We start from the raw sequence: 21279 nt of genomic DNA, 5'->3' as shown, positions 1-21279 counted from the left end.
AATTGAAATTTACCTTTATTATTACAGTGAAATGTAATTGCTAAAGAACCTTAAACTCAGCTATTTCTCTGTTCAGATATTCTCTTTGCAATTCAGGTATTTGTTCAAATTCTTCTTCTGCAGCTAACAGATCAAGACTGGATTTACGTGGCAACATCTCAAGAATAACAGATCAGATGTCACCCTGGTTGGTGGGTTTGGATTGGGAGTGGGAGGGTGTGGGTTGTTTGTTTGGGCAGCTTGGGTGGGGATTGTTGGTTTTTTCTAAGCTGAAACATTCTGATTACATCCTGGCTTATTTCAATATGAACTTCACAAAAATGCATTTGGAATCCTTGCACTTGCATATTGCATAATATGAAATTTCATTTTATTCAGCAGTTTTCAAGTCATTCATTATATGAAAAATCAGGTGGAAGCAAAGGTCTAAATTCATAATAATGTTTCATTCCTAAGTTGGTACCTTTTTACTTTTCAGAGGTTAAGCTCTTTCTCACAATGGAAATCCCAAAGCTGTCACCAGTTTCTCAGTTTGATTATCCTTTTGAAGCTAGTTTTGGATTATATATTGCTGTTGGGTCAGTCTAACACTAAAGATCTAAAAACCCTCCCATTTTACCCTTAAAAGAATGGCTTCTCATGGATGAAGCAGTTACTTTTACATGACTATCCATTATTTCTTTGTCTCTTCCTTCAAAGGGGAGCTATCAGTCTTAGAATGTTCATATAAGATGAGAAAATGGGAAAGAGATAGAAGAAATCCTAAATAAAAACATATGACCTGTTTACTAGAGGAAATAAAAATGATTCTAAGGTTGTCTGTTAGTTCCATATGGCAGCAAGAGAGGGAGTAAAGGCTAAAAGACAGTAACAGAACTTTAAAGACAAAAGCCAAAGAGGCAGAAGCTGAGCCTCAGCAAAAAACAAGCTACAGCAATCTGGAGGAGGGCTGAAAGAGAACTGGTGACAGGAAGGCTAGGGTTAAAGGATTCCTACAAGGAAGCAAAAGGAGAAGCCTGAAAACTAGAATAGAAGATGAAATGTCAAGACTTTGAAAGAGCAGGAAAGAAGATACAGGCCACAAAAAAAAAAAAAAAAAAAAAAAAAAAAAAAAAAAAAAAAAAAGCGCAAAGCATTAGAATGGGGTCTAAGCCATTAAGCCATAAGCCCTTGTGGTTTTAACTAGATACTGTCTTTGCTACAGAAAAGATGACAAAAAAAAATGAATAAAAGTATACTTTGAATAAACTATTTCTTCAATGAAGGGCATGTCATTTTGCCTTTACTATAACACCATGTATGTTGAACATCATCCCAAAGCAGATGAATAAAGACCTTCTCAAAAGTTTTTATGCTAAGGAATTGGAAGTTCATTTTTAGTTCTTTTCATAAAAATAAATGTAGTAAACTGCTCTGAGATTGCTCCAACCAACTTCCTTAGTACTTGCTCAATATATCATTATTTGATGGGATGCAGCTCATTTTTTTTTTATATACTTCTGATGACAGTCCAGTGCAGAAAAGGAAGGATGGTTCAAAACATTTGAATTTTTCTGGAAGCTGATAGTAGTAGGTCATATCAGGTACTGGTACTGCTAGGTCAAATGAAACATTGCTTTTAATGACATGAAGTAATGTACAAAAATTCTCTCTCTAGATTTACTACAGATTTACATTGACAGGATGAAAAAAAATTAAGAGAGGACAAGAATCTATGAGTCAGTTTTCCTCAAATCTTGGGATACCTTGTATCTTCACAGCCATACCCACCATAATAATTTGTGACTTTTTTTTCTATTTTTTATTATGCATTTTATCCATATATTCTACATGTATAGATTAAGGATATTAACCACCTTTATTTCAAAATAAAGTATCTATAAGCAATTCAGAACCTTTGAGACTTTTCAGTAAATTTGTATTATTAACATGCATCTAGTTAATTAGTTGGTGTAATTAAGCCATTTTCTGGTCTGATCTATGACTGTAAGTTGAACTTAAAACACCACCCTTTTCCTGACTATGTCGTTCACCTATTTAATTCGCCTTTATCCAAACCAGAGCTGGGAGTGGACACGGCATTTCCCTCCCAGGGTCCCGGTCGGGTGTGCAGCACCACGGACAGCGCCACGGCCCTGGCGGGACCGGGTCCGGCTCCCCCAGCTCACTCTCGGCGCTCTGGTCCAGCTCTCCGAGAGGGGATGCAGGGGCAAAGAGACAGTAAACATCAAAAAGAAAGCTCCATATCTGAATCTTTCATCTTAAATTTCAATAATGAATTCATTACACAGGTTTAAAATAGACTACCACGTGTCAACCCCCCCAGAGAACCCTTATTGAATTTATATTCTTATTAAAGTATTGTTCAGCAGAGAGAGGGCAATCATTTCACTGAAACTCACTGACTACAAATGGGAATTAAATGAGGTTAAAAGAAATTAGATTAAATGACAGTGTTTTGATACTGCTGAAGTAATTTTGGTTGAAGAAACTGCAAATCCTAAATTCCACACAAAGAAAATAATTTAATCTCAGTTGCTTGGAATGAACCAGGGCAGTATAAAGAACAATAGTGTACCTGGATCACACACAAATTAATAAATCCAAATAAGATGTCGAAGTTCAAGTGAAAGAAATTTTTCCACTCCTCTCAATGACAGACAAGCCTGGTTTTAGTTTGAAAAACTGTTCACTAAAGATCTCTATGTATGTTTTCAAAATGATTTTTAAAAGCACAGCCATCATTATTCAAGGCTCAAGGGTTGTTTGGGGTGCAGGGGAAAGGTTATGCTGATTGAAAACTTTCTGAGTTTACATTTCAGTCATAAAACATGCTCCACACATGCAGGATTCCAAATTTTCTGAGGTACAACAGACCTCATTAGTGCATAATGCTGTAAGAAAAGGTGTCAGAGAATGGCGTGGAAAATAACCAAGGAATTAGCTAAGTCATACTGATTTTGACCATCACTTTAAAAGCCTGTCCACCCCTGACACTAACACTAAGTGTTCAACGTAATTTACAAAAGCCTTAACATAATATGTTTCACCCACAGAAAGTCTCAAAGGCAGGAATGGTAAAACTGCTTCTGAAATTGGGCTACATTTATCCATTCTCTCATGAAGGCCTATTCTGAATGGATGGTTTGAGAAACTGGAGTCTGCTCCAGCCCAAATGATACTTTGAAAAGCCAGGAGCACTTTTCTCTCTGTCACAGGTAATTTCTTTCCATAATGAAATATTTCTGAAGGGTCCAAACTGCACTGCAGTCATCACTTTAAAGCACATATTGCAAATCAAAATGCAAATTATTGCAGTGGAAACATTCAATTCCTTTCTAGACTGGGACCTATGACTATCAGAGCCCTACTTCTGTGGAGTATTTAAGTTCTAAAAGAATATGAAAGATGGTGCCCCACAACCCAAACAAAAAATAAAAACCCACCACATAATTTTGATTACATAGTTCTACTTCTACCTGCCCTTAACTTTTTTGGGGATATCTATGAAAAAAAAAAAAAAAAAACCACAGAAAACCAACCAACCAATCAATCAACCACCAAAAGAAACAAACAAAGAACAAAAAACCCCCAACCCAACTACAAAACATATCACCCCAACACAAGAAAGCAATCCAAAACTTTACAGCCATGTCTGTATTTATAACCAGCTTACATTTCATAACATACATAATACAACCATGTCAACAATGTAAAACAATTCCAATTAATTGAACTGCAAAAAGAAAGGGGGGAAGGGGGGGAAACCTGACAACTGATTAAATTATGATGAACTTATTATGAATATTTTTAATTTTTTTTTCAGAGATTGAATGAATAGAAAGAAACTTCACAGAAGCACTTTAATATATACATGCTCTAAAGATCAACTCTCATCATAATTAAAATAATGTATTCATTCCTTTGATATTATAAATTCAAAATGAAGACTCAGTATTATAATTACCAAATAACAGGTTTAAAAAAGAAAAAAAAAAACCAGTCACAATTTCAACAGGAAAAGATGTCAAAAGAAAGTAAAGACCATTTCAAAGTACCTGTAATACAAAAAGTGGTTTAAATATGCTGGATAATCATATATAACTGTCCAACCAAAAAAAAAAGTATTAAAAATTATTAACAAATTTCTCCTATATGAAACTGGAGGGAAAAGGTGGAAAAAGAAGACTATGCAACCCTTTCTTTAAATTTAAAAACCATACATAAATCAAGGAAATCATGGTGGGTTTGCCTCATTCCTATTGACAAACTGCTTATATCAGCTCCTATGCGGAGATCTACATCACAAGCCACGCAGACAGAGACTAAAGAAAAAGGAGCCAAAATAGATATGGATTCCCAGCTACTTTGCTGCTGCAGAAGTTTCCTCTGGCTTTGAAGATAGATGGAAATCAAAGTAACCACCATAAGAACACCAAACTGATGATACTAGACCTTGTCTGTCTATAACCATATGTATTTTTCAATCTACCTGGAAATGCTTCTGAAATTTCACTTAAAGAGATACTCTGCAAAATTTGGTCTAGCTTGCTAGACATAACTAAGACATTTTGAAGAATTAAAACACATTTTAAGGATTCTATGCATAAGGCTTAAACCAGCTGCCTTAAAACAGCAACATACCTAACCAGAATAAGCAGCAAATTGTATTTAATTCAGGGAAAATGCATGTACATGATCTTTTGTCTGTTCCTTTTTTTCTTCTTTGGCTGCATCAGTGAGTGAAGACCATCAGGTGTGTTTCACCCTGCCTGTGACATTTTAAAAACAATACCACTGTATTCCTCTACTGTAATATCAAGTAAACCATCATATTATGACAAACTTCTCCATTTGTACTGCTTCCAATTAGAATGTTTTTTTGATTACAGAGCAAACTTAATCTGGCAACTTCACAGAGCTTCTACTTGAACCTGCTTCCTAAGGAAAAGTTAAGTTTCTGACTCAACAGTGAAGTCCCTCTTCCACAAGACAATGAGTCCACCCCACCTTCTGGGCATCACAGTATCACAATCTAAGGCCCACAAGGAGGGACACACAAGCTCAACAATTAAGCAAGGAAACACAGCACAGACTCAGAAAAAAAACTGAGATGCAGAAAATTATTTTATAAGCTTTTTATGTGACTCCTGCCACTATAGTAGGCCTCTTCCAGTGTAGATTTGGATGACCTTGTCTCAGAGGAAGCTTTGTTAGGTACTGTAATCACAAAGACATTATCTGCACTGTCACTGCTTCATAGGTCTCCACTGTGCTAAGTAAGAGTATCAACTCTCATATGTACAAGAACATAAACATCTTCAAAATGTGTACTTTAATTTGCACTCCTGGTACTCTTTGAAGCACTTTTACACTTAAAACTTTTGCAATTGTATCAATGTTCTAAGAATAGAGTAAAACTGTAGTTATTTTTTGACACTGCCTAGGAGGATAATTCATGTCTAAACTATTTATTTATTCTGTGAAATAGATACCAGGTGACATTATAGAATAAAACCGTTATTTTAGGATTGTCTGATCTTTTATCTGTTTGAAAAAGTATAAAGAGGAAGCCTCTGCAGAAAAATAAAAATGAGATAAAGGAATTAGTGAGTCATAAAGGGATGGTACTTCCAGTGCTCCTTTATGCTGCCATTCTGCAGAGCAGACCTGCTCTTCAGGTGTATGCTGGAGCAAAACAAACCAAACAAAATCACAATCTGTCTTCAATCAGACTGCTTCAAGAGGCAATGACAGGATAATATGGAATTATTGTACTTCAAACATATCACACATCACTGTATGCCTCATGTGCAAATGTTACAGAACTGAAGCTCAAATTTAAGAAAAATAATTTGTCTTAAAATTTCCTACCTGCCAAAATTAGACATATATTTACACATAATTCTGCCAGGTGTTGAATCACAACCATCAAAATGATGCATGCATACATAATGAAAACAGAAAGGAGCCACAATTTCTTTTGAAGAGGCAACAGTATTAATTAGAGATAGAACTACAGATATTTTAAGCAATAGCTAAAATTACTAATAATTCAAGAGGAGAAAACATGGGTCACAGAGTGATTGTAACTAACTCCATACAATTAAAAGTAAACATAGATTATACTCTAGGTTTATTAGTAAAAAATACTTTTAAATACTTCAGAAAAATAGAAAAATTGCAGAAATGAGACTATGGAAAACAAACAAACTTATTTTTTATTTTGCTTGTTTATCCAGGAAAGTTCCTGAAAAGCAGTGCATTTCAGAAGATCAAATCTGTTTTTAAGAAGGACATGGAAGCAATGTTTCTCAGGATTGCTTTGAGGAAAAATAAAGACAAAGAAATATATCCTATTTGTCGCCCACTAGCTCTGCTTCTTTTGGGGTTTTAGACAGATATGGGAAAAGCATAAAGAAATACAGAACACTGCAGACACCACAGAAAGAAATACAATTTTCTAATTTGTTTACAGGCACTGCTCTGCAGATTAAGAAATTAACCCTATTCTTCCCATGTTATAGGACAGAAAAATGCATCATGTGAATGCACAAGTAGAACAAATAAACTTTTCTTAATTTGCAACTTCACACTCCATTATTGTGTTTTACATATGATGTTAGACTTGCTGAAAAGAGACAGATTTTTAGTGCGTTCTTAAGCACTGAAGTTCATTACTGAAGTGTTTGATCACCCCATAAATCTGAAGCTACACTGCAACTACATTTCTTAAAGGAATTTTGCAGGATTTAGTCTGATGTAAGAGCAAACACTATAGCATCCTATTTACTTATCACCTTAAGTTTTTCTCAGTTTCAGGCTAAGGATAATAATAGCAGTGATCAAGGGGTAATGACTCTCACATGGTAACTAAAATTAAAACCTGAACAGATCACATTTTAAGTACCAGCATTACAAACGATCTTATGCATTCAAAAACTATTCCCTTGTCTGAAGTAAGAAATATCCATGAAGTGTTGGTCACCAGCTGTATAAGAAAACGCTGAGAAAACTTCTTTTCTCATTAACATTTAAAAATTCATAGGAGAATTTTGTGATGAGAGCTTCCAGAGTCTTGTCCTTATCTTTAAAAATGAGAATAAATAAAATAAAAAACACATTTCTATTTGCAAACCAAGAAAACTCATTTTGATGAGTAAGTTAATGAATAGCACTTCCTTTGTAATGGAAATGAATCTACCTAATATGCTGCATTAAGTAAACTATTCTAAAATACCATTTAGTAACATTTAGCAACATTTAGCCTGAAGGTACAAATAAATTATACGACACTGCCCTACTGGAAAGAAGCTTAGGGCATATGTTATTAGAGCAAATAAAGAGGACTAGTGCAATCACTCCACTGAGACATCCCACTCACTGTGTCAGTCTTCTCACTATTTAGCTTTTTTAGTTAACATAGATAGACACAGACCAGGTTGTCATCACTACTTCCACTCCAGGATTCCTTGAGTCAAAAAAATAACCATAAATTAAGTTCCAGACTGCCATGACAGGTAGAGCTGAGATTAATCCCAGATGAGTTGCTCTGAAAGATTGGGCAGTATTCTTACATACCCTGTCCTGGGGAATTTTTTGTAATTACAGAAAAACAGTAATTAAAAACCCAACATATTTTATTCACAGTGCTTTTAAATCAAGAAAAAGGACAATAAATTATCAAAAAATCACTATTCCTTTTACAACTGGTAAGTGAAGTCAGACTTGAACAATACAGAAAAAAAAATACAAAAGGCTCATATACAAAGTTTATCTCAACAATTTATCTTATGAGTAATAAATATCATCACAACATCTCTCAAGCATCTGTACTATGACTGACACTTAATTCAGCAAGATTCATTACTATGATTCTGTTATAAGCTGGAAACCTACCTTCTTTGTTCTTCTCCATGTTCACCCGAAGGCACTGTCAAACATTCATCCATATGACCATGCAATAACCTCAGAACATCCCCTCCTATCAGGTATCCTTGAATAAAGGGAGAAAATCGAGTTCATTTCTCTAAACACAGCAACATGTACAACTATAGTTCAATCTGTAATAAGTATTATCAGGTTAATTTCAGTTTTTTCTGTTTGAAATTTTATATTACTTAAAAAAAAAGAGTCAAAAGGGGAAGATATCTCATAGTCTGTGGAGGCAGTTGAACATTGCCAAGTGAGAAAAGCTCCAAGTCAGTAGCTTTGGAAGGATGCATCAGGATAAAGAGAAGCCACAAGCAGGGGATCCTACAAAGTTACCACAACTCAGAAAAAGACTGAGCCAACCAAAACAAGGAACCAAGTACTCCTCTCCCAGACTGCAACAGAAAAAGTGGGAAACTCTTGCATCTTACCTACTCACTTTTCATTTTATTTAAGGTAAGAATTCTAGTTAAAATACAAAAACGGAGACTTATTTAGTTAGTTTATTATTTTTAAAGCACTTTTTTGGAGCATTGGAAGTTCTCTGTGAGAAAAATTTCTGGAAAGATCCACTCCAAACTCTACTTTAAAGAAAGTTCAAAACCAATATTCATGATTTATTTGGACGCCAAAGGTAAACTCCTGTATTGCAAATAGTTCCACTGCATGTGCAGGTTCACAGTCAAGCACTCTGCTTTACAGTCTACAGGTGTGTGTGCTCACAAAGTAAGGCACAGACCATACACACAGCATCATCACAGTATTTGACTTAGCAGCCAGAAGCTGAAAACAAGGCCATAATTTGAATCAGCAAAGATGTTGACAAAATAGATCTTTTTTTCATCAGTCTTTTTGCATTAGAGATGTGACATAAAAAGAAATATAATTTTATATTAACCTACAATTATTGTATTATAATCAGCAACTGAAGAATCCTAAAACTTAGTAGATTTTAAGCAGAATTCCATGGTATTTTTAGTCTGACAAGCTAAATGTAAAAATGCCTTTGTTTCCTTCTCTTCTTGCTAAAAACAATATCAAATTCTACATTTCAGGGGGATGCCATAACCTAAATTCTTAGTGTTACAGCAACAAGATTTTTATAAAGTTATACCTGGAATTATATTTTGAAGCAATGTCTACACTAATAAGTAATGCTGTGAAGTAAGACAGGTCTTTACAGGGAAATGGTGTTGAAGACCCTTCAGTCACACTGAACACCTCTCAAGAATTTATTTTGAAACTACATTACATCTTTTACCTGAGTATATCAGGTAATATTTGAGGATATAATTTTTAAACCTTTGAGATCAGTATAAAATTGGAATTTATGTGGCAAATTTTAGCATTGATTTTTTAAATTAATGATTTTGACACAGCAGGGTATTCTCAGGGAACTGTTGTTACATACATTGCTTTTTACATGGATCTGTGTCAATATAATTCTATAATTTAGGTTTTGTCTTTAAAGTGACCCCCATCTACTTCATCATACAGAATTAGCAGAATGACTTGATTTAACTCTAAAGCTCTGTTTTGATTGAAAAAATAAATTGACTTCTGCATAAGCCAATTTTACAGAAATGCATGTAAAAACAAATTATTTTCTTTGAACTACCTCAAATATCCTAGTTCATCTTACAGACTAATTATCCATTATTTTCACTTCAAAATAATTTCATTTAACTGAATAGTTTAATTTATTAATCTATTTTAATGGGAATTTTTGATTAAGAGAGGATATTGCAGAGCAGTTATTCCTATACACTCATATTTTAGTTATGAATATGACAAAGCATTTTACAGATACTAACAAAAATAGGTTTATTTCCTTTTTCTTTCTTTTTAAGGTAATTTTCTCTGGCTTTGATACTGTTTTACAGAGGACATAGAGATAAGACCTTAGTGTGAGATTCACTCTCCCTTCACCACAAGACTATTTGGATTACAGAAACAGTTGCCACTTTTTCAAGAATAAGGCCTTAGCTCTCATCCTTTCTGACACTGGCCAGCTGAACTTCTCTAGAAAACATGCTTAGCTTAAAGACAATGTCTGTATCTAAGCAAAGTGAAAATGGAAAAAATAGCAACAAAGAGCAGGCACATACACAGATAAATACACAGCTACAAAAATCGTATTACATCATTTTCACATTATTTCCTGGGAGTATGAGCACACAATATGCCACTGTGGCATTGTGGATTTCTGCTCCTCTAAGAGACAGGCAGGTCTCAGTAGTGAGGTTCACCAGGCAGAGATGTGGCAGAGCAGAAATCTGGGTCTCAGCACATGAACCTTGCTGGGATTATTAGCAAGAATGACACACCAGTGCTGCCAGCAGTGGGAGGACAAGGAGAATGGAATTATCAGGAAGGAGCAAAAGGAAAAGGTCTTCTCTTCTCATTAACAGAAAGGTTTTCTCCATAAAGTTTAGGATACTGCCAAGCAATGCACTATTATTTTTTAATAATGGTTTGTGCTATAAACCATGTCAGAAAATCTGTATGTGCAGAGTAATTCTCATATGCAAAAACCAAATGGCTATATAAGAAAGAGATGATGGTAATGGTCTCCCTAATATCTTAATTAGCAAAGTTGCAAGAACATTCCATGACTGAGTTTTAAAATATGCCAGATAAAAAGAATTGATGTGAAATTTCAGAGTATTGCCTCTTTAAAAAAAAGTATACAAAAATCACACAAAACAAATGACCTGCAGCTTGAACCTTCTTTAGATTCTTTTACAACACCCACTCAAAACAAAAGTTGGTCTGCAGGAAAGCAGAAATCATTAAGCTTTACATTGTGACAGACTTTTCAGAAAAACGTTGTTCTCTGTGGAACCAGTATGGCATAAATTCAGGGATCCTTGTCCTTTCAATGTAAGAAATTACATTAAAACTCCTTCCTAATTCCTAAATAAAATAAATAGTTCTGGAAAGCTGTTCTCTTTCTGTCTTTACCCTCCTCTTGTTTTTCTTCCAACCATATGTTACCCATAAAACTATTTCCTATATTCAGTCTTAGGATTTCACATCCTGCTTCCAAGCCTCTTGCCCATTTTTTACTCAGTCTCAGAAACATGTAGCCATGACAGCATACATCAGAATAATTTGAGATAATATATTAAACCAGGACCAAAAGCCATTTCAAAAAACATATTATGAATGTTATCATATCTTTAGCAAAACAAGATTTGAATGAACTGTTTAGAATTCAGCAAAAATACATAGAAAACTATCAGTGTTACTTTCAGTAAAACCTTCCCTCTGTTTTCAGAGCAATATTCAGGGAATATTTATTTATTTATTTAATTATTGTATTCAATGTTTACATAGGACAAAACCACTCCCACACTTGGCATAATAATTTGATTTTTTAACTATTTCATTTATTATCAGTCTTACAATAATAAAGTTGAGTCAATCTTACCTTGGGCAACTTCACTTCCTGAACTGATTGGTGCTACACTCCAGAGCGTCTGCTGGAAGGCTGCATCAACATGTAAGCTACCATTGCCATAAGAGAGATGCTAGAACCAGGAAAGAGGGAGGCTTTTATTTGAGGTTAGTTGAAAATCTCATTACAGTATACAAAAATAATACCAAACATTCTCTTGCTTCTTTCAAACATTAATTGTTCTCATTGACTGTACAAGTAAATACAAAGTTCGACCTGGGTACTCCTCAAGGGACATTAGAAGTAAAGCTAGAATAGTAAAGCATATTTGCCTCAAAAAACTACAGGAAAAGTACAGAACAGTCAGCTGCTGGGCATTGTAGACTTAGTGAACACTCTGAAGAACTAATTGTTAAATGCTGTGGAGTTTTTACTCTAGTGTTTTTCCTTCTACATACAATGGGAATTTCCATGAGGTTTGAATATTGGGATATCACCCTAATCTGCATTTCAAGTGTAACTCACCACATGAATTTTTCTTGCAGGCCACTGGCTTCTTAAAACTCCCATTAGGTCAAAGAAATTACATAAACAAACGACTGATTTTGTAAGTCACTTAAGACAGTTCACAAAATATATTCTTGAACAAAGTTCTCAAGATGCGAGCAAAACTGAAACAAGTAAGGCTTGTAAGGCTCACCTCCTACCTATGCATTCAGTGGATGCTCTTTGGCTGTGTTACTCCCTACATTCTGCCAACATGGCAGATCTTTGCCATAAGAGCAACAGCTGCTGTCTTTTCTCAGAAATTCTCTGTGTGTGAATTCCTCTTAGTTCAGTGACATGGTCTCAAAAATTCTTATCTCAAAGCATCTTGTCTGCACCCATGTTTGTCCCTCCCACACCATCAGCCACTTCTATTGTCAGTGCCAAACAACATTGGCTTATAGAAGATTATGGAACCAAGCATTCTGTGAATAAGCAGCTGGTTTGAAGCATATTGTTTCTCTTACCAGGTATTAATTTTTCAAGTGCAGTAACATTTAGATGCTTTTATCAGAATTTTATTTTATACTACTGGAAAGTAACTCTGTTTATAGAGTAATATTGGTCTCTGTTTCCAAATGTTGGGACCAACATTAACAAATTCTGGGTAAACTAATGACACAAAAGACAAAAATGTCAGTGGAAGTCAGAAGAGGGTAGATTCTCATGACATGTGCAAAGTTCTGTCTTCCTGACTGCGCACCTTCTGGCTGTAAAGAGAAGTACAGGAAATAGCACATCAGCTCATTTAGAAGGGTCCCATAACAGTTAATGACCTACAAAGTAAGACTCCTCACAAAAGCCATGCTTACAGTGCACCAGTGCCACTCAGCACATCATGGAGAAAATTAATGAACAAACATGTTCTTTGCCTTTTATTCTTCACTTACTGCAGTTATGTAACTTAGTGAATGGCAGGCCATGATGGGAGATTAGGATCTGCAGCACAGCTCCTGTTCTATTTTTGCTCTGTGCGTCTTCATTTGGTTAGGATTCTTCTAAGATCACCACATAGATCCAGTTAGCGGCAACAAGCAATTCAACAAAAGCGGGAATGTTAATTTAACTTCATTCAGGATAGACAAAAGAGAAGGAGAACTCCTCTGTCATCTAGACCATCCACAGAGCACTTCTTCTAACTGTGTCCTCTGTACATGCAAATTAACTTATTTTCATACACAGTAGTATCAATTGAATGAGTGGTAAATTTTTATAGAGAGGGCACCGAACAAAAAATACATTGCTGACATCTCTCTTCAGAGTATTAGTACTTTTTATCCATTTATTGGATTCCAGTTCCAACTCTAATCCAGATGTCTCAAAAGGTGAGTCACCAGTGAATTATAACTTTAAAAAAATATAGTTCAAATGATACAACATATGACTTCCAAAGCAGAGTATATTCTGCAATTCCCTTCTTATCCTCACTTCCCTAGATTCCTTGCAGCATCCTTGTAAATTTACAATTGACAGCAGGGTTCCTACCATTTACAATTCCACAAACTATGGTGTTCACTCCCTGGAACCATTCATTGAAAACATCAAAAGGAAGCTTTTGCCATGTAGAGAAAATACATTGTTAAGGGATGTCCAAAAATTCAGTTACGTCAAATCCATTGAAAAAAATCCGGAAAGATTAGAGAGGCCAGTATTTATCCTGGCATTGCCTAAGCTTTTACTGCTATACTCTAACTATCTCAATGTTGTTTTAAAGCAATCTGCTCTCTGTCATTAACTTAGTGGAGTTTACCTGCTTGGTTTCATACTTTCAGCACAATAAAGCTATCAAAATGAAACAAGTAACATGATGTCCAGGATGTGGACATAACACTCAGATTGGTGCTGAACAGCCTCCACACGTGCTACATAGATATTTTGTAACTCGTATATCAGTGCATCTGGCAGAAGTAGAAGGTTGTCATAATTGATGAGGACCACATGCATAGCATGTCTTTGGGTATGCAGCAACATTTGAAAAGCAGAAATATGTTTGGTTTAGGAATCCTGCTGTCCAGTCTAATCTTCATATGGGTCTTCCCCACTACAGGCAGGTTGTCTCAACCAAATAATATATTTTCTGCACTGGTCCAAATTCAAGCAAAGAGGTAGATGTGTCTTCCCTGCTGATAGACTGATCTCCTAAACCAGCATTTAACCCGCAATAGGGTTTTCATCACTTTTCAGATTTAAATCATGGTATTTTATGAATATGGATTAACACTACAGGCCACAGGCAGTTTAATTCAAGGATAAACTCCAAGACTCATCTCTCAGAATACTGTAAGTTTCCCAACTGATTTTAATGACATATTGTAAACTCTATACTGATCTGCAGCAATGTAACATAATCATAACTCTGTCCCTAGGTCTTCAAAAAGAACACAGTGTTTTTAAGCTCACTGAAGAGCTTGGGAATCAGATGGTGATTTCCACAAGAACCCTCTAGCAATGATTGCTGCAGCATAGCTGCATTTACAAGAGCTCTGATTAACTAGAGCTTTTAAATTTCAGTCTGCATGAAAGTTTCTCTTCTGCAAAACATGCACGTCTGAAAAGAAAAAGATATAAAGAATGGAAAACTTTTGCTTCAAGCTTCCTCTTGGCTAAGGTGTACCAATATTGACAGTTCATCTAGCAATAATTATCTGCAGTTTAATAACTCTGCCTTCAATCTCAGGCCATTTGAAATAGCAAGAATATCTAAAAAACCCCAAAACATTATTTACTGGTAGATTTTGAAAACTATGTATAAAGCATTGCATTTCTCAGAATGCTTAAGTACTGCACAACCACAGCATCAACCATATTCCTTCAGATTTCTTAGTACCAGCTGGTGCAGAGATAGATGGAAGCTATTTCCTTTCCTCTACACAGACATTGACAGCCCTTGATTCCTGACTTAAAATTACTACACTGATCCTAACAGAAAAGCAGTTTCAAACTATTTAGGCACCTATCCTCAATTGACCCAAGAACCTCTGAGATGTTTCAAGTCTTGGACAGACACCATTCCCACAATAGGTGCACAAGAATGTACTCATATCTGTAACTAAAGAAAAACAAAAAAGTAACAAAACAAAACAAACTTATACTCCTTTACATTTTTTAATTTTTTTCTTTTTTTAATTAGGAAGGGAAAAAAATTTGCATGAAAACCCTGATGAATTAGCAAACTTCAGTAAAAATTCAGAGTTTTAACTAAATATAATCTCTAGAAACAAAAACACTTTTTAACTTCCTACTTAAGACATGTCATTTCTATTAAAATTTACTACCTGCATCATTTAAAAATTATTCTGAAACAGAGAATTATATAGACATAGTCAAAACAAATACAAGTATTTATTCACAAGAAAGAAAGATATTGGACTGAACTAAAAGTAATACGTGCATCTGTGTGAAATTTTTATAGAATTAGGGGTTGGTGCTTATGTTTTATATTGGCAATATCTTTATATTCATTGACACATCTATGAACGCTTTGAAAAAGTTTGAATAAAAATGGGTAAACTTACAATGCTGAACAAAAAATTAGTATCTAAATTTTGATTCAAAGTAGGCAAAGTTCAAGAAATTTCCAAAGGGTTTAAAGTACTAAAACAGTCCTGGTTTCTTTACTTTTCTCCACAGTGCTTAAACACCTGGCCCGCAAACCCAAAAGCAGAGGGAATTTTTTCATTGATAAAGACAGAAAATTACAGCAATGCCCTAAACTATTCCAACTCCTTCACCCATCATAAATTTACCATCAGTAAAGGGAGAGTAGAAGCTAAAACCCACAGATACTTGGAAAATTACCATTACAATGAAAACCATCTACTCTGCTACCTCATAGTTGAGCATTGGTAAGTGCAGATGCATGGCAGGAAAAGCATAAGGTATCCATGGAGGGTGGAAGGAGGTAGTTTGCATTCCCCCTATTCATAATAGCTTTCCTTCTGCACTGGATCATGAAAAGCCTGAAGCACATCAGCTACTGTGCTTCCAAACAACAATCATTTTGCATGATTAGTCACAAGAGCTTTCATTAACAAAGCATTAATTTTACAGAAGCAAACATTAAACGTTAGGAAATGTCAAAGTACCCTATGGAAAAAGAATGGCTTCTAGTCAACAGACCCCTTTACAGTCTCCAATGGCATGATATATGATATTTTTTGCACATGTGTTGCCTCATTGTATATACAGGATAATGGAGCTCACTTTGTCAACAGCTGCTCAGTGCTTTGTTTTCCCCTCAATCTTCAATTTGCAGCCTCATGCTTTATTCAATATAGTCAATTCTAAAAAGCTTTGAAAAGAGAATTATTAATTTCCACATAGGCTTCTCTCTTGCACCAATTACAGCATTTCTCAAAACACAACAAATATTAATGATTTCATTTTCTCAAAACCCCAAAAAAGTAGTATTGTAGCCCATTTTCCATTGGGGAAGGGAGGTACAGATAAACTAAGAAATTTTCATTAATATAGGATGCCAAGGTTGAGGTGACTGCACTGTATGTAGTTTATTGGTCAAGCCACATCTAACACTCACCTCAGCTGCAGGTATCAATACTGAGCAACTCTGAGGTTTAAACCTCTAATAGAAAGAGGAGATGCAAGAGACACAACTCCAGTATGGAATATTCCCAGTAAGGGATGAGTAGTGACCACTTGAAAGTAAGCCTAGTATACAAGATCATCTACTCAGCAAATTCCACAGCAGAGCCTGGTACAGAATCTAATTCTTCGGGAGAATAATTGTACCAATACTCCAAATGCAATTCCCAGCTTGAAATTTCATTTTCAAAGTTGCTTCATACCACAGCTCTCCTGCTACACAATCCTGACACATCCATTGAACTTTTATCATCACTAAAATAGCATTCCATAAAAAGCCAGCGTGACTGCATACTTAGGATATGTCCTAAAAATATACCAGTACCAAAACTTCTGCATTTTTGAATGCCTGTGACTTTTTTAAATTTAAGAAAATTATTTTTGTGTTATCATTTATATGTAGTTTTCCTAAACTGAAGAAAAAGGTCAAAACAAATTCCACTATCCCACTTGTCTACCTGGGGTTCACATGGGTAACTTGAAAACCCTTTTTCAGACATTTTGTTCTTATACTACTATAAAAATAATGACAGGAATTGTCTGCATACGCCATGTAAGAGCTGTGCCTTAATACAATGGGTTTCCTGGACAGTTGCTGGTGGTAGCTATCATCTAGCATAATTGGTCCAGGCCTCTACCACTCTCTTTTCCTTTACAAATCTTTACCCCAGTCTCACTAGAAATTCGGGTGAGGATGGTGAAGCACAGGCACAGGTTGTCCATAGAGGCTAGGGTGCCCCATCCCTGGAAATGTTCAAGGCCAGGTTGAATGGGGCTGTAAGCAACCTGCTCTAGTGGAAGGTGAACCTGCCCACAGGAGGGAGGTTGGAACAAGATGATCTTCCAGGCTCCTTCCAACCCAAACATAGAATCTACAATTCTATGTCTCCCATTTAGCCAAATAAGCTTCCTGACCTGATTACAGGCCACATTATCACCCAGAATTAGGACCTCCTCCTACTTCAAGAAGTTCTCCTTAGTCTTACAAAGTCTAAGCAGGGTCTTTTAGCTTTTTTTTTTCTTGCTCAAGCTCTTCCTCACCACATCAGCCAACATTAGACTTCTTTCCGGAATCTCACAAGAATCTCAATCTCTCTCCTAAAACCTGCAATACTCTTTTCATTTCTTGGCTTCTCTCTGGATCTTTGTCCAGCAGTTTGGTTCTCCCCAGAAAGCTCATTCCTCTGCAGATGTCTCTTGTCATCCTTCATTTCCATTTTCATTCCACTGGTTCTTCTCTCAATTCCCTCTGCCAAAACCACAGTTTTTCTATCCTTAATTTTGAGCACAACTTCAACCAGCAGGTGCCTACTCTTCCCTTGTCACCAGCTTCTTGTCCCAGACAATTTGGATAGTCCCTATCTACCTGCCTACCTTCAGTTGACAATCTTTTCAGCCACTCATCAAGTCCCACTCAGTTTCCCTCCTTCCCAATGCAGTCCCACTCCTGTCACTGATACATCACCTGCCTTTTGTTCCTTCTACTTTGTCACAGCTTCTTCCTCCACATATCTTAAATGACAGGAGATCACCAGCAGCACACACAACACTGAGTTCTCAGCTGTCAATACAGTGCCTGGCTTCATTCCTGCCTTGAGCAATCCACTTCAAGGAATATCTGCTCCCACCAGGGTTGGCATGTATGTAATTATTCACTGTAGAGGGAGTTTAAACAGTTCATTAACACACAGGAGGTGCCAGCTTATGTAAAATAGACAAAGTCATCAGACTTCTACCTACTCAAAGAAAATTTAAACATTCTTCCCTGGTCATGATCAAGCTCCAGTGTTTCAGGAGAACATGTCTTTACTAAGTTGAACCAGGGAGAGTACTTGTTGTGTTGCCTTTTTATTCATTTTCTTGGGTTTTTTGGTTTTGGGTGGGGGCGTATGGGGGGGTTTGTTTGTTTGTTCATTTTGGTTTTTTGGGTTTTTGTATAAGTTACCAAGTACTACACAAGAAAATTACAACTTTCTTAATCATATGGCTTTGTTTTCTTTCCTCTCTTTGAGCTCAATAACATCTGATCTCTTCTGGATGAAATAAAAAAATCATCTCAGTATGGTTATTGAAAAAAAGGAAATAAAACAGTAATAGATGCTACTAATTCTAGTAAGTGACTTTTTACATCACATGTACTTGATTATAAGCACTTAGAAGCAGGACTCCATAAGGCAGAGCAGCTTGACAACCTTAATTATTGGAAAGTCCTACCAGCCTCCACAATAACATTTCAAATCATTGTATAAAAACTCCATGGGAACTGCATTATGATCAGTGTAACAGAGCAGATAAACACTACCTTGGTTCCACTAATTTCAGGTTTGCTTATGCAGATTAAAATTATTCTTCACAAAACCCTCTTCTATATTTTTTCCACAAAGAGAAATGATGGAATTGTGAATTTACACAGAAAAGAGTAAAGTCCAATACTGAGCTTCATACTTTCAGAAAAAATGTGAAAGGGAAGAATAATTTTTTATGTTTCAAAAAACAAACCCTCACACAATGCTGATTCCTGATACTACTGCACCGAGAAGCAATACAGATACTTTGAAGTTGTTCCAAGCATATGATGACAAGAGAAATAAAACTAGGAGCTGAAAATAAACAATTTATTTGATGCAAAAGGATACAGAAGTGGTGCCTCTGCAATGTTTAGGAACGTGTCCTCCTTTCCAGGAGTAATGGCATATATCAACTCCACTTATAAAATAATTCTATCTAATTTGGATGCTATTATTTTTGAAAGGGAGCTCTGCCATCAGTTCCCATAGTTTCTTGTTAGTTTTCAGTAGCCAAAAAAAAAGTTATTTCAATCAAATAAATGTCAAGGCTTGTTCACAGATCTGCATAATGCAGTTGCAGGTCAGCATTGCAGTCACTGAGACAGTCACTCAGTAACTACATATAAACCACAGGGTATACACAACTGTTATATTTTACTGAAATCTGTGCACTATAGATTCAAAGCTGGGGGGTTTCCCTCTTTCCTGATTTCTCAGCCAGAATAACACCAACCTGATGGATAATAATTTTCAGGTTTTTCTTCATTTACACATTTTGTATTTCAGCTTCATGTCTAAGGAATTTGTCTTGAATTATGTTTAAAAGCTATTTAGAGACTTCATGAATTTGAAAGAAATTGCAACTAATTGAACTTCTAAGTTATTGAAAATTGGCAATATTGAAAGCAATCAGGATATGAGTTAACAAGAGGCATAGGCAAAGCTCAGTTCTGAGATAGATACTAATATGTACAACCTGGGGAAACATGCTGGAAATATCACATCTGTTCTTTGTCAGGCTGTACTGCCTCAAGAAAGGAAACAGCAACTCTGGCTTGAGCTTAAATGGTGGCAATATTTATAGCAGAACATCTTTTTGCTCTATGCTAACAGAGTTCAGCAGTGCCAAGTTCTCCCTCTGAAGTATTTGGCAATAGCATGGCTCAGACATTATATAATGCCACAAGCACTTACGTAAGTGCTTCTCCTCAGAAATGCTACACAGCATAATAAGGATCCAAAATCCCATTGTCAGAGAAAGAGAAAGTGAATGACTTGCCCTGGGACATTGCTGTGAGTCAAAATCCACCTCTCCAGACCTTTAGCTTATAATTTTAACACTGATCTTCCTATCAGTTTAGTACTTGGTTGGTGTAAATAGAAAGAAAACTCTTGGGGGAAAAAATAGAGCCAATTGTCTCAAAATATTTTATTTTGTGGAAAGAGGAGAAGGGGTACTCCAACAAAGTCCTGATATTTTCCTAATACTTAAGAGTGTTGCCAACCAAATGAGGTCTAAACAAAAATCTACTGATTACACTGAGATCATAAAGTGTCAATGTTAAATTTATTAAGCTAAAGCCAGACAACTGGAAGATGAACTTTGGAAGCTGACATAGTTCTTCTCTCCTCTTGCATTATACAAATTCAACTAAGAGCTGACTACATTTTGAAAAAGCCATGCCCTGTGAATGAACTCTTTTCATCTGTTATTTTTACATGCACATCTTTGCCCCAGGATGGTTAACCTATTTGAATTCATTCAGAAAGAATCAGCAAATTACTTGAAAACATAGAGGAACACTGCAATATACAAAGGTGACATCCCAGTCCTATTCCTAACAGAATATTTACATAAAACATTTGATGGAGAACTTACATTTTCCTAAGATGTTAATTGTAGAGTATGCAACATACATAAACCCAACCCGCAGCATCCTGATGGACATCATTTTCTGTCAAGGAATCCATATGAGGAGTTCCACTCCCTTAGAAAAAGCACTCCTCAACTGGATTCAACAGAGCTTATTTGGTTTCACTATTGGAGACATCCACAAAAATAACTTCATCTCCCTACAGTCCCAACTTTTGTAAAAGATATCAGTTGCTAAATTCTTCTAAGAATTGTACAAAATAGCAGCTACAACATAATACTGCACGCAACATGTAAACAATGAATTGCGAATATTTTCAAACTTATATCCTTTGACGTTATTTTGGAAACAGCCAAATGGATTAAGACAAACAGTTTAAGACAGAGAGAGCTTTCATGAAAAATATTGGTAACTCACTGATTATTTCTTATCGACTATTTCAATTTTCATAAAAACTTCACTGCTTTATTGCCAGTGCTAATGTAAGTACTCAATAGGTAGCAAAGCCACAAATATTTTTATGATTGTGGAGCTAAATAGTTTTCCAGCTCTTAATCTAGTCTTGAAAAAATCTGATCATAAAAATGTGTGAGCGCATGTTAGAGCAAAATTTATTTGCTGAATCGTTGCTTCATCT

At 35.7% G+C, this 21279-nt stretch overlaps 1 protein-coding gene across 3 annotated transcripts in view; it reads right to left on the bottom strand.

The window, feature by feature from the left end:
- Positions 1-21279, bottom strand: part of RYR2 (ryanodine receptor 2) — a 379644-nt gene that overhangs the window by 202740 nt on the left and 155625 nt on the right. For all 3 annotated transcript variants that reach the window (XM_059468881.1, XM_059468880.1, XM_059468882.1), the window contains exons 8-9: positions 11366-11465; positions 7900-7996 (exon numbers count right to left, since the gene is read on the bottom strand). In XM_059468881.1, coding sequence (XP_059324864.1) covers positions 7900-7996; positions 11366-11465 — 197 coding nt within the window. The remainder of the gene's footprint in view (positions 1-7899; positions 7997-11365; positions 11466-21279) is intronic.

Source organism: Ammospiza nelsoni, chromosome 3 (assembly GCF_027579445.1).
Source record: "Ammospiza nelsoni isolate bAmmNel1 chromosome 3, bAmmNel1.pri, whole genome shotgun sequence".
NCBI lineage: Eukaryota > Metazoa > Chordata > Aves > Passeriformes > Passerellidae > Ammospiza > Ammospiza nelsoni.
Note: the sequence above shows the minus strand (reverse complement) of the source record. Positions and strands in the feature narration are given on the sequence as shown.